Below are 12,586 nucleotides of genomic sequence, written 5' to 3'. Positions count from 1 at the left end.
CGCCTGGAGGCCCATGGGAAGGCAAAGCCCCAGATCATTCTTTACCCTGAGGCAGGGCACTATATTGAGCCCCCTTACTTCCCTTTGTGCAGGGCTGGCTTGCACCTCTTGGTTGGGGCTAACATCTTGTTTGGAGGAGAAGCCAAGGCTCATGCAGTGGCCCAAGTGGATGCGTGGAAGCAACTCCAGACTTTCTTCCACAAACACTTGGGCAAGTAGAGTTAAGGGGATTCTCCAGAAAAAGTAGCTCATTCTTTCTTGGTTTGACTGTAATACTCAACAATTTGTAAGAACTTCAGTTTAGATTAGCTCATCCTTATGTATTAGAGGAATATTCTTTTTTGCAAAAATAAAAAAGTTACTATTTACAATACTTTATAAAATAATTTTCATTAATAACATGGAAGCTGTAAGAATGAGTACTTTTTGAAAATAAAACTTAGAAATGTAACTGATACAGTGTATCTTTTAATTCCTGTGCTATTGTCACTACAAATACCCTTCCACAAATACCCTGTGTGGTGATTTTGCTCTGTTCCTCTTCAGATAGTTTGTGTAACAACCATGAATGTATAAATGAAAGTCTCATTCCATGAATGTCATTTGAGGAAGAACATTGGTTTTTACAAAACAAGAAAATATTGGAAGAAAGAGCACCTTTACCTGAAACAAGCCCTATGGCACTGTAGGATGTAGGACCGACTTGCAGTTTAGTCTCGAAAGTAAATAAGCACCTGAGGAAGAAATCAAGGCTTCCCCATCACTTTTGTTTGTTTGTTTGTTTTTGGGTCCAGTTGTGGGCCTGAACTCTGGGTCTGGGCACTGTCCCTCAGCTCTTCAGCTCAAGGCTAGCGCTGTACCACTTGAGCCACAGCGCCACTTCCAGCTTTTTGTTTTTTTGCTTATGTGGTGCTGAGGAATCGAACCCAGGGCCTTAAGCATGCAAGGCAAGAGCTCTACCACTGAGCCACCTTCCCAGCCCTTCCCCATCACTTTTGCTGTGCCTAGCTTTAATCCCCCAACCTATCTGTGGGTAAGTAAATGAATACATGTACAAGCAGAGACCTTCACAACATCTTATAGCCAGAATCTGCTAGGATCATGTTTTACTGTAACTTAGGCAAAGAGAGATTAGGGTGACAAAAATCCATCTAAACTCTCCCTTACTAATGAAAATTCAGATGTTGACACATAGGGCATTTCAACCAGCAAGGTTATTTTACACAATAAACTCAGCTTAAATATGGATAGTAATATTCCACAGGCCCTAACTTGACATTTTGGAGGTTCACACATTTTTTTTTCAGAAAACATGTACAAAGAGGGGCAGGGTGGCTCACGCCAGTAATCCTAGCTACTCAGGAGGCTGAGATCTGAGGATCACTGTTCAAAGCCAGCCAGGGCAGAAAAGGCCATAAGACTCTTACCTCCAATAAAACACTCAGAAAACCAGAAGTGGTGCTGTGGTTCAACTGGGAGAGCACTCGCCTTGAGACGAGGGACAGCGCCCAGGCTCAGAGTTCAAGCCCCGTGACCGACAAAAGAAAAAAAAGTATGTACAAATAAAAATGTCATGGGACATTTGTAATTACCAGAAAAGAACATAGGATAAAAAAAGATATAAATATGGCAAGTAAGTAGTTCCTTCTTTTTCTTAAGTGAATTACAATTTCCAACCTCTATATTTCCCATACCCTTTGTTTTCTTCATGGAATTTTCTATATTGCTGTATTTCTGAGCATTCAGTGTTAGATTCAGATGTTAACTAAATAAAATGCCATTTGGCTAAAACTTCTTTGCTTGACCTTAGAGTCTGGGCACGATCTCTGAGCTCTTTTGCTGAAGCCTTGTATTCTACCACTTTGAGCCATGGCATCACTTCTGGTTTTCTGGTGGTTAATTGGAGATGGGTCTCACAGACTTTCCTGCTTGGTCTGGCTTTGAACCATGATCCTCAGATCTCAGTATCATATGTAGTTAGGATTACAGGCATAAGCCACCAGTGCTTGGCTTAAAGCTATGTTTTCTAATAGCCTATAATCCCTGGCTCTGCCTAGCCAGGCTGAATACAAAGGAAAATTGAGGCTGTAACTTTCCAGCTCAATAACTTCCTTTGCTTCTATCGAAAAAAAGGAGAAATGGGCAGGCACCAGTGGCTCACACCTGTAATCCTAGCTACTCAGGAGGCTGAGATCTGAGGATTGTGGTTCAAAGCCAGCTCGGGCAGGAAAGTCAATGAAACTCTTATCTCCAATAAACCACTCAAAACCAGAAGGGGTGCTGTGGCTCAATTGGTAGAGTGCTAGCCTAGAGCTGAAGAACTAAGGGACAGCACCCAGGCCCAGAATTCAAGCCCCATGACCTACAAAAAGAAGAAAAAAGGGGGGGGGAATGTAAACAAAGGGTAAAAAGGTGAGGGGACAGTAATTGAGAGCTAAAATTCAAAGGACAAAAAAAAATGAGTAGAAGATTCTTTTTCCCACATGAAGATGATCTGATGCTTGGGTTTCCACCTTCCACAGACATGAGTAGGCTCAGAAAAGAACTAGCAGTAAGAGTAGCTTTCTTGGTTTTCCCTGGTGATTATGCTTTCTTAGTACCTTGGGAAGCACACAGCAAGATATTAGACTGTTCTAACACTCTCCAAGGTAATTCCTTCCACTATTTATCATGCTGGAATACTAAGCATCTCCGAGATTTTGGATCAGGACAGAACCTTAAAACAGAAGTAAAATAGACATGGATGACTCTGTTCGCTAACGAACTGGCTTTGAAAGCAAAGAAAAGAGAAAATCTCTTCTTCATTGTCTCTCTCTCCTCCTCCTCTTCCTTCTCTTCTTCCTCCTCCCGCTCCTCTTCTTTTGGACATAGTAAAGAGTGATTTATTCACAAAGCAAAGCAAAAGTACATTTTGAGGGTATGAGGGACAGTCGGAAAAGCAGTCAACTGCCTAAATAGTATGAGTGGACTTCAAGGGATGAAGTAGCTCCTGTAGATAAGTACTGGCTTTGTCGAAGGGCTTGGGGCCTGGGGTTTTACCCAATAGGGTAGAGTTACTAAGTGACAATAAACTGAGGCCCTCAGTTTTGAGGTTTATGAGGATGGTTTGATGAATATTCAATGGCTTCCCTGGTGTAAGAAGACATAGGCAATGTGTTTGATCCTCTGTATCTTAACTTGATACAGGTACAGGCTGCCTAAGGAGGGTATAGACCCATTATATTAATCATTGGCTTATGATGTGGAGCTAAGCCATCTGGGGGGGGGGGTCTAGGGCATTTCTTTGGGCCTGCTCACCTCTCTCTATATGTGGCATTCTGGATAGAATTCTGAAACAAATGAAGGACATTAGGGAAAAAGATGAATTATTTTGTAGTCCACTGTGTCGCTTTGTTTATACAACAGTTGTTTCACCCAGCAGTCCAGTCAAGCTTCTTATCTAACAAAATTACAAAAGTGATCAACACAGCACCTGAAAAGTTTAATTTCTCAAACTTCCAAATATGACCTGGAAATGGGGTAAAGGTCTTAGTAAACAACCCAACTAAGTTAACTGACATAGTTCAAGGTACTGGGGAGTAAACTGACAGAGGGCTTATCAGGATAATGATGAAACTCTGCCCAGACAGCCAGTGTCTGGTCTGAAAGTCATGACTTCCATATAAACTAAAATCCCTAACTGTGGGGAGTCTTCCTTTAAGGAATAATGGCGAGATCTCTTGAAGAAGAGACATGAGAATTCTATCACTCACTGCAAGGGTAGATTCCTCTGAGAAACTGTATGTCTCAGTCTCAAAGCTTTGGACAAGAAAAACAAGAATTTCAGGGGATTTTTTTTTTTTGGTCGGTCGTGGGGCCTGAACTCTAGGCCTGGGCGCTGTCCCTCAGCTCTTCAGCTCAAGGCGAGTGCTCTACCACTTGAGCTACAGCGCCACTTCTGGTTTTCTGGTGGTTTATTGGAGATAGGAGTCTCACAGTCTTTCCTGGCCGGGCTGGCTTTGAACCTCAATCCTCAGATCTCAGCCTCCTGAGTAGCTAGGATTACAGGCATGAGCCACCAGCACCCAGCAGAGGATTTTTTGCACAAGTTCATAAAAAATGTACATTTCTATTAATTATAAGCCACTCATAAAGTCTCTCAGTGATTGAGGATGTGGAGGAGGAAGGATCTAAGGTGAATGAAAGCCTGCAAACTGGTCATGGATCAGGATCTTGTCTATCCATGAGGTCCTCATGCCTACTTAGGGGCACAGAGATTTATGATTTGGTTTCATTCTGAGCACAGTATGTCCTCCATCTGGATATTAAACTTGGCCATCATCAAGATGCCTGATGTTTGTTGGTACCTCTTATGAATACCAGCAACTTTCTATGGCAGCTGGTGCTTTGCTGACTGTGGACAGCTCTGAGACCTGGCCTGTGCTTCCTCCACGCCTCTCCTAGGTAGAGCCATCCTTAGTAGTGGTGCTCTAAATGGCCAGGCTCAGGCCCCCTTATCAGCTGTTTCTCCCTCATGCTTCACTGAGTGATTTCTGTGTACCTCTCAGAAACCTGGGCATTGGAGATGAGAATCTTGCCTGTGCAACTTCTGAACTCTAGCTATTCTATTTATTTTCTGTGATGGGAGCCTGCAGTGATCCAGGCAAGTTCTTTAGCCAGCTGAATTTCCCAGATTGGGGCCTAGCCTATTTGTTACACCTTAAACAACAGGTATTTCAAATACCCAAAAGCAGTTGCTTCATTAGATGTAATGGGAGGAAAGGTCACAGAAAGTGGGGATTTGGGTAGGAAAGGTCACAGAAATCTGGGAACTGAGTCCTAGTTTGCTTTTTTTTTCAATGTATAAATATTTAGCTGTCATTTACCCCACACCTCCACATACCCTTCCTTTTCCATCTTGACAGAGTCCAAGCAAGCTAAGCTGTGTGGTTGAGTTCAGCCAAAGAGAGGCACAGGATGGTAAGAGGAGAGTCAAGTCAAGATATTCAGTGTGCCCCTACCTGCCATGGTATGCTTTAAGGATGACTGTTCTGCCCCAAATATTGTTGGGTCTTTTTTTTATTTTTTTAATTATTATTTTTTTTTGGGGGGTCTGGTTCTGGGGCCTGAACTCCGGGCCTGGGCACTGTCCCTCAGCTCTTCAGCTCAAGGCTAGCGCTCTACTACTTGAGTCACAGCGCCACTTCCAGGTTTTTCTTTCTTTCTTTCTTTCTTTTTTTTTTTTTGCTTAGGTGGTGCTGAGGAATCAAACCCAGGGCCTCATGCATGCAAGGCAAGCGCTCCACCACTGAGCCAACTTCCCAGCCCTGGGTCTTTTTTTATTTCAAGCGTTCCAAAGCCTTTGTGAATATGGTTTTCTTCATTTAAAAATCTTCTCAAATTATATTGCTTCTTTTTGGAACTCGTAGCCCTACCAATACAGACTAGATCTTTCTAGGTAGATACCACAGGCAAATCTGGCGGTGTTTTTCCACTTAATATTCCTAACAAATCTTTAACTGGGTAGTTTGTTAAAGACACTCCAGCCGGGCGCTGGTGGCTCACGCCTGTAATCCTAGCTACTCAGGAGGCTGAGATCTGAGGATCGCGGTTCAAAGCCAGCCCGGGCAGGAGAGACCGTGAGACTCCTATCTCTAATAAACCACCAGAAAACTGGAAGTGGCGCTGTAGCTCAAGTGGTAGAGCACTCGCCTTGAGCTGAAGAGCTGAGGGACAGTGCCCAGGCCCAGAGTTCAAGCCCCACAAAAAAAAAAAAAAAAGACACTCCAGCTCCAAGCTGGAGGCGTGTCTCAGTTAGTAGAGCAACAGCCAATCAGCTTTGAATCCTGGTCTCAGACCAGAGGGAGAGGAAAGGGGAGGGAGGGGAAAGGGAAAAGAAAAGATATCCAAGCTATAGAAGAGCAGTGAGACTGTATTGTACGCTCCAATTTAAATGCATGGCCTTTAGGAAAGGCGTAGGACGAGACGCATGGGTTAAATGGGAATCAGGGACACGTTTAAGACACTGACTTGCTTTACCCTCACCAAACCATCCTTTCTAGTCTTTCCGCTTAAGCGTCCTTTGTACATCTATTTTAACACAGTTTTCTCAATCTAGAGTGCATAGAATGCCAAGCACCCAGGGGCCTGTCTTGGCATGCGGCTCCCAGTCAATACACAGAAGGACTCAGTCTCAAATTCTGCCCCAAAGGCCACTCCCGCTGCTACGTGTCTCGCCGGGATAAAGCACACCGCACATGCCGGGAAGGAAAACTTTCCAATCAGGAAAGACTGACGGGCTGACCGGTTGCCTCTGTCCGGACCGAGAACAGCAGCCACCTTTGAACCTGGCGGGGGAGGGGGGCGGAGAAGGGGGGCGTGTAATTACCCAGAGAGCCTGCAAGAATGTGCAGGGTGAGAGTGGGGATTGACGTCTGTAGTCAGGCCAGGTGGTCAGGACGGGTCAGGGCGACCTGAGGTGCGGAGAGATGGGCGGAACTCGAGCAGCCGGATTGCTGACTACCACAGGCTGACTTCACCCGTGGAAGGATTTCCCCTCCCACCCTGCGTTCCGGCTCCAGTCGAGATGGCGGCGCCCAGGGTGGTGGTGGAGCCCGCGGGCCGCGTGTGCTGGGACGAGCCGGTGCGCATCGCCGTGCACGGCCTGGCCCCCGAGCAGCCCGTGGCGCTGCGCGCGTCCCTGCGCGACGAGAAGGGCGCGCTCTTCCGGGCCCACGCGCGCTACCGCGCCGACGCCCGCGGCCAGCTGGACCTGCAGCGCGCGCCCGCGCTGGGCGGCAGCTTCGCGGGGCTCGAGCCCATGGGGCTCGTCTGGGCCCTGCAGCCCGACAGGCCCTTCTGGCGCTTGCTCAAGCGGGACGTGCAGACGCCCTTGCTGCTGGAGCTGGAGGTGCTGGACGGCCGCGAGCCCGCCGGGCCCGGCGAGCCCGAGGGCGGGCGCGTGCTGGCGCGGGCGGTGCACGAGCGGCACTTCATGGCGGCCGGGGTGCGGCGGGGGCCGGTGCGCGAGGGCCGGGTGCGGGCCACCCTCTTCCTGCCGCCAGGTGAGTGCCTGCTGGCCTCGCTGCTCGGTCTGGGATGGAGGGGGGGAAGCGATGGGGACATGGGTCGCAGGTGCACCGCATCCCACCCACCAGCCTCACGTTCCCCACTCCCAGACCCTCCACGGGGCACTTAGAGGTCATTGGTGGCTGAGAAAGTGTGGCCAACATTGATTTTTTTCACGATCCTGAAAACTTCCTCCTACCAGTTTCAGTGGTCCCAATGCTTCTCTAAGGCATACATGAAATTGAGAAAATAGTTCTTTGGCAAAAAAAAAAAAAAAAAGTCGTACAATATTGTCACTGAAGTAGTAACAAGCACAAAAATTAACAGTCTAAAGGGATCTACGGCAAAGGTCTTTCCTGTGAAAATCACTACTGATCTCCTAGGCAACTATGTTGCCTTCCAATTGTTATTGTGCCAGAACCTGACAACCCAGATAGGGCTTTTTAAACTTCTTCATTGTGTCCTGGGGCTCTGTTAGAATCATTCATTTCAACGTTTTCTCACTTTCTAAAAGGCCGAGGTTCCAACTTTCGGTCAATTAGATTGTTCTTATTTTCTTTATTACTAGAGTTTGTCCTGCTATTCTTTTATGAATATAATCTGTCCTTGATTTGGTAACTCATACTCTGGGTATTCAGTGGGCTTCCAGAAGCCATTGAATTAACTTCTCTTTTCCAAACTGCCAGAATATTCTTTGACATGGAGTTCTGCCTCCAGGAACCTCCCCTGCTGAAAGCTACAGCCAGTTCTTAGCAGTACTTGTTACAATGAAAAACTGAAGATGGATGATGTGACTTACACTTGTAACCAGCTACTCATGAAGTGAGGGCCAGTAGGATTAGAGTTGGAGGTCAGCCCAGATAAGAAGTCAGTGAGATTGTCAATAAGCTGGGCACAATGGTCCACAAATCAGTCGTACCTACAGCTGTATGACTGATAAAAGTTGGATGATCCTGGCCCAAGACCAGCTCCGTGAAAGAAGCACTAGATCCTGTCTAAAAAAACAAAGAAATGGGCTTGGAATGTGGCTTAGTGGTAGAGTGCTTGCCTAGCATTCATGAAGCCTTGGGTTCATTTAGTCAGTACCACATAGAAAAAGCTGGAAGTGGCACTATGGCTCCAGTGGAAAAGTGCTTGGTTTGAGCAAAAGAAGCTCAAGGCCAGTGCCCAAGTCCTGAGTTCAATCCCCAGGACTGACAATAAACAAAATAAAAAACAAAGCAAAAAAGTGCTTGGGGAGGGGGGCACAGTCAGTTCAAGGGATGGCTGTTCAACAAACACAAGGCCTGAATTCAAGGCCCAGTAGTACAAGAAAAAATTTTTAGAAAGATGAAGAAGTAAAAAAAACTGATAGAACTATTTATGCCATACTTTGAAATGTATGCAGCTGTTAAAAATGAGGTGAAGTATTAGGATGTATCATCAAACGAAGTAAGCCTCAGAAATGAGTGTAATATGATCTCACTTTTCTGAGCAATTTTGTCTGTTTGTTTTAGAGTGCATCTATAAGCAGTAAAATAAAAACTTGCTATGTAATATGTGTTAGGTACACACATTATGTGACAGGATTCCTGATATAAACAACTTAAAAGGATGCAATGTTTATTTTGGCTTATTTTGATCTGTCATGATGAAGAAGGTGTGGTGGAGCTGAGCAGCCTACTTCATGGAACCAGGAAGTGGAGAGAAGGCCTGAGCTAGCATGCTCTCTCCTTTCCCCCTTACATCCATCCTGGCCCCCTCCCGAAGGAATGCTGCCCACCTTTGGTGTTGGTGTTCCCATTTAGAGGTTGGCTTTACTAATCTCCTAGGTTCTCAACCCAATGAAGTTGATAGCAAAGCTAAATCATCTTCATTATTAAGTTCCAGTTACTAAAGCATATGTTGATACAGAAATTAACTAGTAAGGCAACAGAATAGACATTTCATAAGTTAGCATTTGTATAATGTGCATATGCATATGGAAGCATGGTGGTAGTAGTAAACATGTTTAGGGAAACTCAGTTTTATTACTTATTATTACCCTTACCTCGCATCATATACCAAAATGAATTCCAGAAGAATGGAAGACGTACATGTGAAAAACAAGTCATTATAACTGTTGGGGGGGGGGGACGTGGATAGCTTTATCACTTCAAAGCCAAGAAAGGTTTCTTTTTTTATTTCTTTTCTTTCTTATTTTGTTTTTCTTTTTTGTTTGAACTCTGGGCCTGGGTGCTGTCCCTGAGCTCTTCAGCTCAAGGTGAGCACTTTACCACTTGATCCACAGCACCACTTCTGGTTTTCTGGTGGTTAACTAGAGATGAGTCTCATGGAGTTTCCTGCCTGGGCTGGCCTTTAACCATGATCCTCAGATCTCAGCCTCCTGAGTAGTTAAATTACAGGTATGAGTCACCAGCGCATAGCAAGAAAGATTTCTTATAGAACTTGAGAAAGCCAAAGTCTAGAGGGTGCTAAGAATGTAGCTCAGTGGTAAATTGTTTGCTTTGTATGTCCAAGGCTTTGGGTTCAGGAACCAGGTCTACCAAAAGAGAGGGTTGAGGGGACAAAAGAAAAACACAAAATACGAAGAAAATACAAAATCGTCCATGAGACCATGCAATAACCAAAGAAGCCACATTGTTATGCATCTAGAGAAAATGTTCTTAATGTTGAATGGAGTGCTATGGCTTCAAGCTTATCTAAATATGTTCTCTTTTTGTTTCAAAATAACCTTTTAGTATTCATGACTTGTGATGTATGTGTATAAATTATATAATCCTATTAAAATATCTGTGTCCCCAGGCACTGGTGGCTCATGCCTGTAATCCTAGCTGCTCAGGAGGTTGATGTCTAAGGATTGCGGTTTGAAGCCAGCCCTGACAGAAAAATTCATGAGACTTTTAAGCAACAAAAAGCCTGAGGTGGAACTATGTCTCAAAGGGTTGAGTGCTAGCCTTAAGCTAAAAAGCTCATGGACAGTGCTTAGGCCCTGAGCTTAAGCCCCCAAGGCCAACTCTCTCTCTCTCTCTCTCTCTCCCCCCCCGCCTTGTGTTCAGGTGAAGGGAAAAACCAAACTCTAACCAATTACTTGACTTTGACTTGATTCTGGGAATACTAATACACAATACTAATGCACACAAGAAATGTGAAAAAACAAAAATGAAAAACAAACATGACTTCTCCAAAAGTGAACACTCTCAAAATAAAACATTCAAATGATTATGACTTGAATGAAATCAAAGACAAAGAATTGAAAAGAACAATAACATATTAACAGGGATGGGAATGTGGCTTTAATGGTAGAGTGCTGGCCTAGCAGGCATAAAGTCCTGGGTTCAATTCCTCAGTACCATATAAACAGAAAAAACCAGAAGTGGTACTGTAGCTCAAATGATAGAGTGCTAGTCTTGAGCAAAAGAAACTTAGGGACAGTGCCCATGCCCTGAGCTCAAGCCCCAGACTGGCAAAGAAAAACAAAAAATACAACAAGAGGGGAGGGGGGAGGCTGGGAAGGGATGTGAAGGGTAAACCAAAGGAGGAGGCTGCAATGCTTGGTAAGAAATGTACGCATTAGCCGGGCGCTGGTGGCTCATGCCTGTAATCCTAGCTACTCAGGAGGCTGAGATCTGAGGATCGCGGTTCAAAGCCAGCCCGGGCAGGAAAGACCTTGAGACTCCTATCTCCAATAAACCACCAGAAAAACCGGAAGTGGCGCTGTAGCTCAAGTGGTAGAGCACTCGCCTTGAGCTGAAGAGCTGAGGGACAGCGCCCAGGCCCAGAGTTCAAGCCCCACGACCGACAAAAAAAAAAAAAAAAAGAAAAGTACACATTATCCTGCCCATGTAATTGTAACCCCTCTGTACAGTATATTCACAAATAAAATAAAATCTAAAGAAAAAATACAACAAGAATGACTAACAAAGAGGACACATAAATACCTGAATGAACTTTAAGAGAATAAAAATAAGTACCTTGATAAAATAAGGAAGATGAATTCAATAATGATAGAGAAATCCTAGAGCTTCAGTGGCACCATCAGTTAGCATGTAGTACTTAATACGATATAGAAATGCTGAAGAAAAAAAGTCAAGTTGAAATTTTAGAAATTAAAAACTTCAACCTGACCATCATTTGAAAGCCTTCCTTGATAATATCTGGATCAAGTTGAAAATGAAATATTAGAGCTTGAAGATAAGGTAGATTAATTAGTACACGTGCATAAAGATAAGGGAAAAATAAAGAGAACAAATGAAATTTCTAAGACCTCTGGGCTATCATGAAAAGACCAAATGTATGAATCAAGGACACAGAACAAGGAGAAGAGGAGTAAGACAAGAGGATAAAAATATTCTATAAGATAATAGGAAAAAATTCTCAAAGCTTGAAAAAGATTTAGGCACATGTGGCTCATGCCTATAGTCTCAGCTACTCAGGAGGCTTAGATCTGAGAATCCATGGTTTGAGGCCAGTCTGGGCAAGAAAGTCTGTGAAAGTCTCTCATCTCCAATTAACTACCAGAAAACTAGAAATGGCACTGTGGCTCAAAGTGGCAGAGTACCAGCCTTGAGTGAAAAAACTCAAGTATAGCATCTAGGCTGTGAGTTCAAACCCCATGACCAACCAAAACTAAATAAATAAAAGGCTATGTAAGGTACCAAATGAAGATCAGAAAATAACTTCTAGTAAGCCAAGAAGATACAGAATTATATATTGCAATCCCTGAAAGAAAGAAACTGCCAAGTATGGTTGCTATATCCACCAAAGCTATCCTTTATTATTAAAGCAGAAATAAAAACCTTCCATGATAAACAAAAAGTATAAGAATTCATCACCATTAATCCAGCACTGTAGAAGGTACATGAAGGAATCCTATACAACCATGAAAATATGGGAAAGAATAAATCTCACTAAGTGAGTAGATAAGAAAATGAGAATTTATTTATTCCTCCTCCTCCTCCTCCTCCTCCTCCTCCTTGTTTGCCAGTCTCTGAGCTTCTTTTGCTCAAGGATAGCAGTTTATCACTTGACTCACAGGGCCACTTCCAGCTTTTTCTGTTTATGTGGTACTGAGGAATTGAACCCAGGGCTTCATGCATGCTAGGCAAGCACTCTACCACTAAGCCATATTCCCAGGCAGAAAATGAGGATTTCTGGGCAACAGTGGCTCAAGCTTATAATCCTAGCTACTCAGGAGGGTGAGATCCAAGGCTTAAGGTTCGAAGCAAGCCCAGGGAAGGCAAGTCTGTGAAACTTATCTCCAGTTAATCACATAAAAAGCCAGAAGGGCCACTGTGGCTCAAGCAGTAGAGTGCTAGCTTGAGCAAAAAGGAGCTCAGGCCCAGCACTGGTGGCTCATGCCTGTAATCCTAGCTACTCAGGAGGCTGAGATCTGAGGATCAAGGTTCAAAGCTAGCCCAGGCAGGAAAGTCCATGAGACTCTTATCTCCAACTAACCACCAGAAAACCAGAAGTGACCCAGTGGCTCAAAGTTGTAGTGCACTAGAGCTCAGGGACAGGGCTCAGGCCAAGTTCAAGCCCCACAACTGACATAAAAAAA

At 44.4% G+C, this 12,586-nt stretch overlaps 2 protein-coding genes across 3 annotated transcripts in view; both read left to right on the top strand.

Annotated features, from left to right (window-relative positions):
- LOC105985118 (acyl-coenzyme A thioesterase 4-like) overlaps positions 1-12,586 on the top strand; it is a 53,396-nt gene that overhangs the window by 26,908 nt on the left and 13,902 nt on the right. The window lies entirely within an intron of this gene.
- Positions 6,420-12,586, top strand: part of LOC105985108 (acyl-coenzyme A thioesterase 1-like) — a 12,641-nt gene continuing 6,474 nt past the window's right edge. Inside the window, exon 1 of the mRNA XM_013015519.1 lies at positions 6,420-7,043. Within this exon, the coding sequence (XP_012870973.1) occupies positions 6,566-7,043 (478 nt within the window). The 5' untranslated portion in view covers positions 6,420-6,565. The remainder of the gene's footprint in view (positions 7,044-12,586) is intronic.

Source organism: Dipodomys ordii, unplaced genomic scaffold (genome assembly GCF_000151885.1).
Source record: "Dipodomys ordii isolate 6190 unplaced genomic scaffold, Dord_2.0 Scaffold2, whole genome shotgun sequence".
Lineage (NCBI taxonomy): Eukaryota > Metazoa > Chordata > Mammalia > Rodentia > Heteromyidae > Dipodomys > Dipodomys ordii.
Note: the sequence above shows the minus strand (reverse complement) of the source record. Positions and strands in the feature narration are given on the sequence as shown.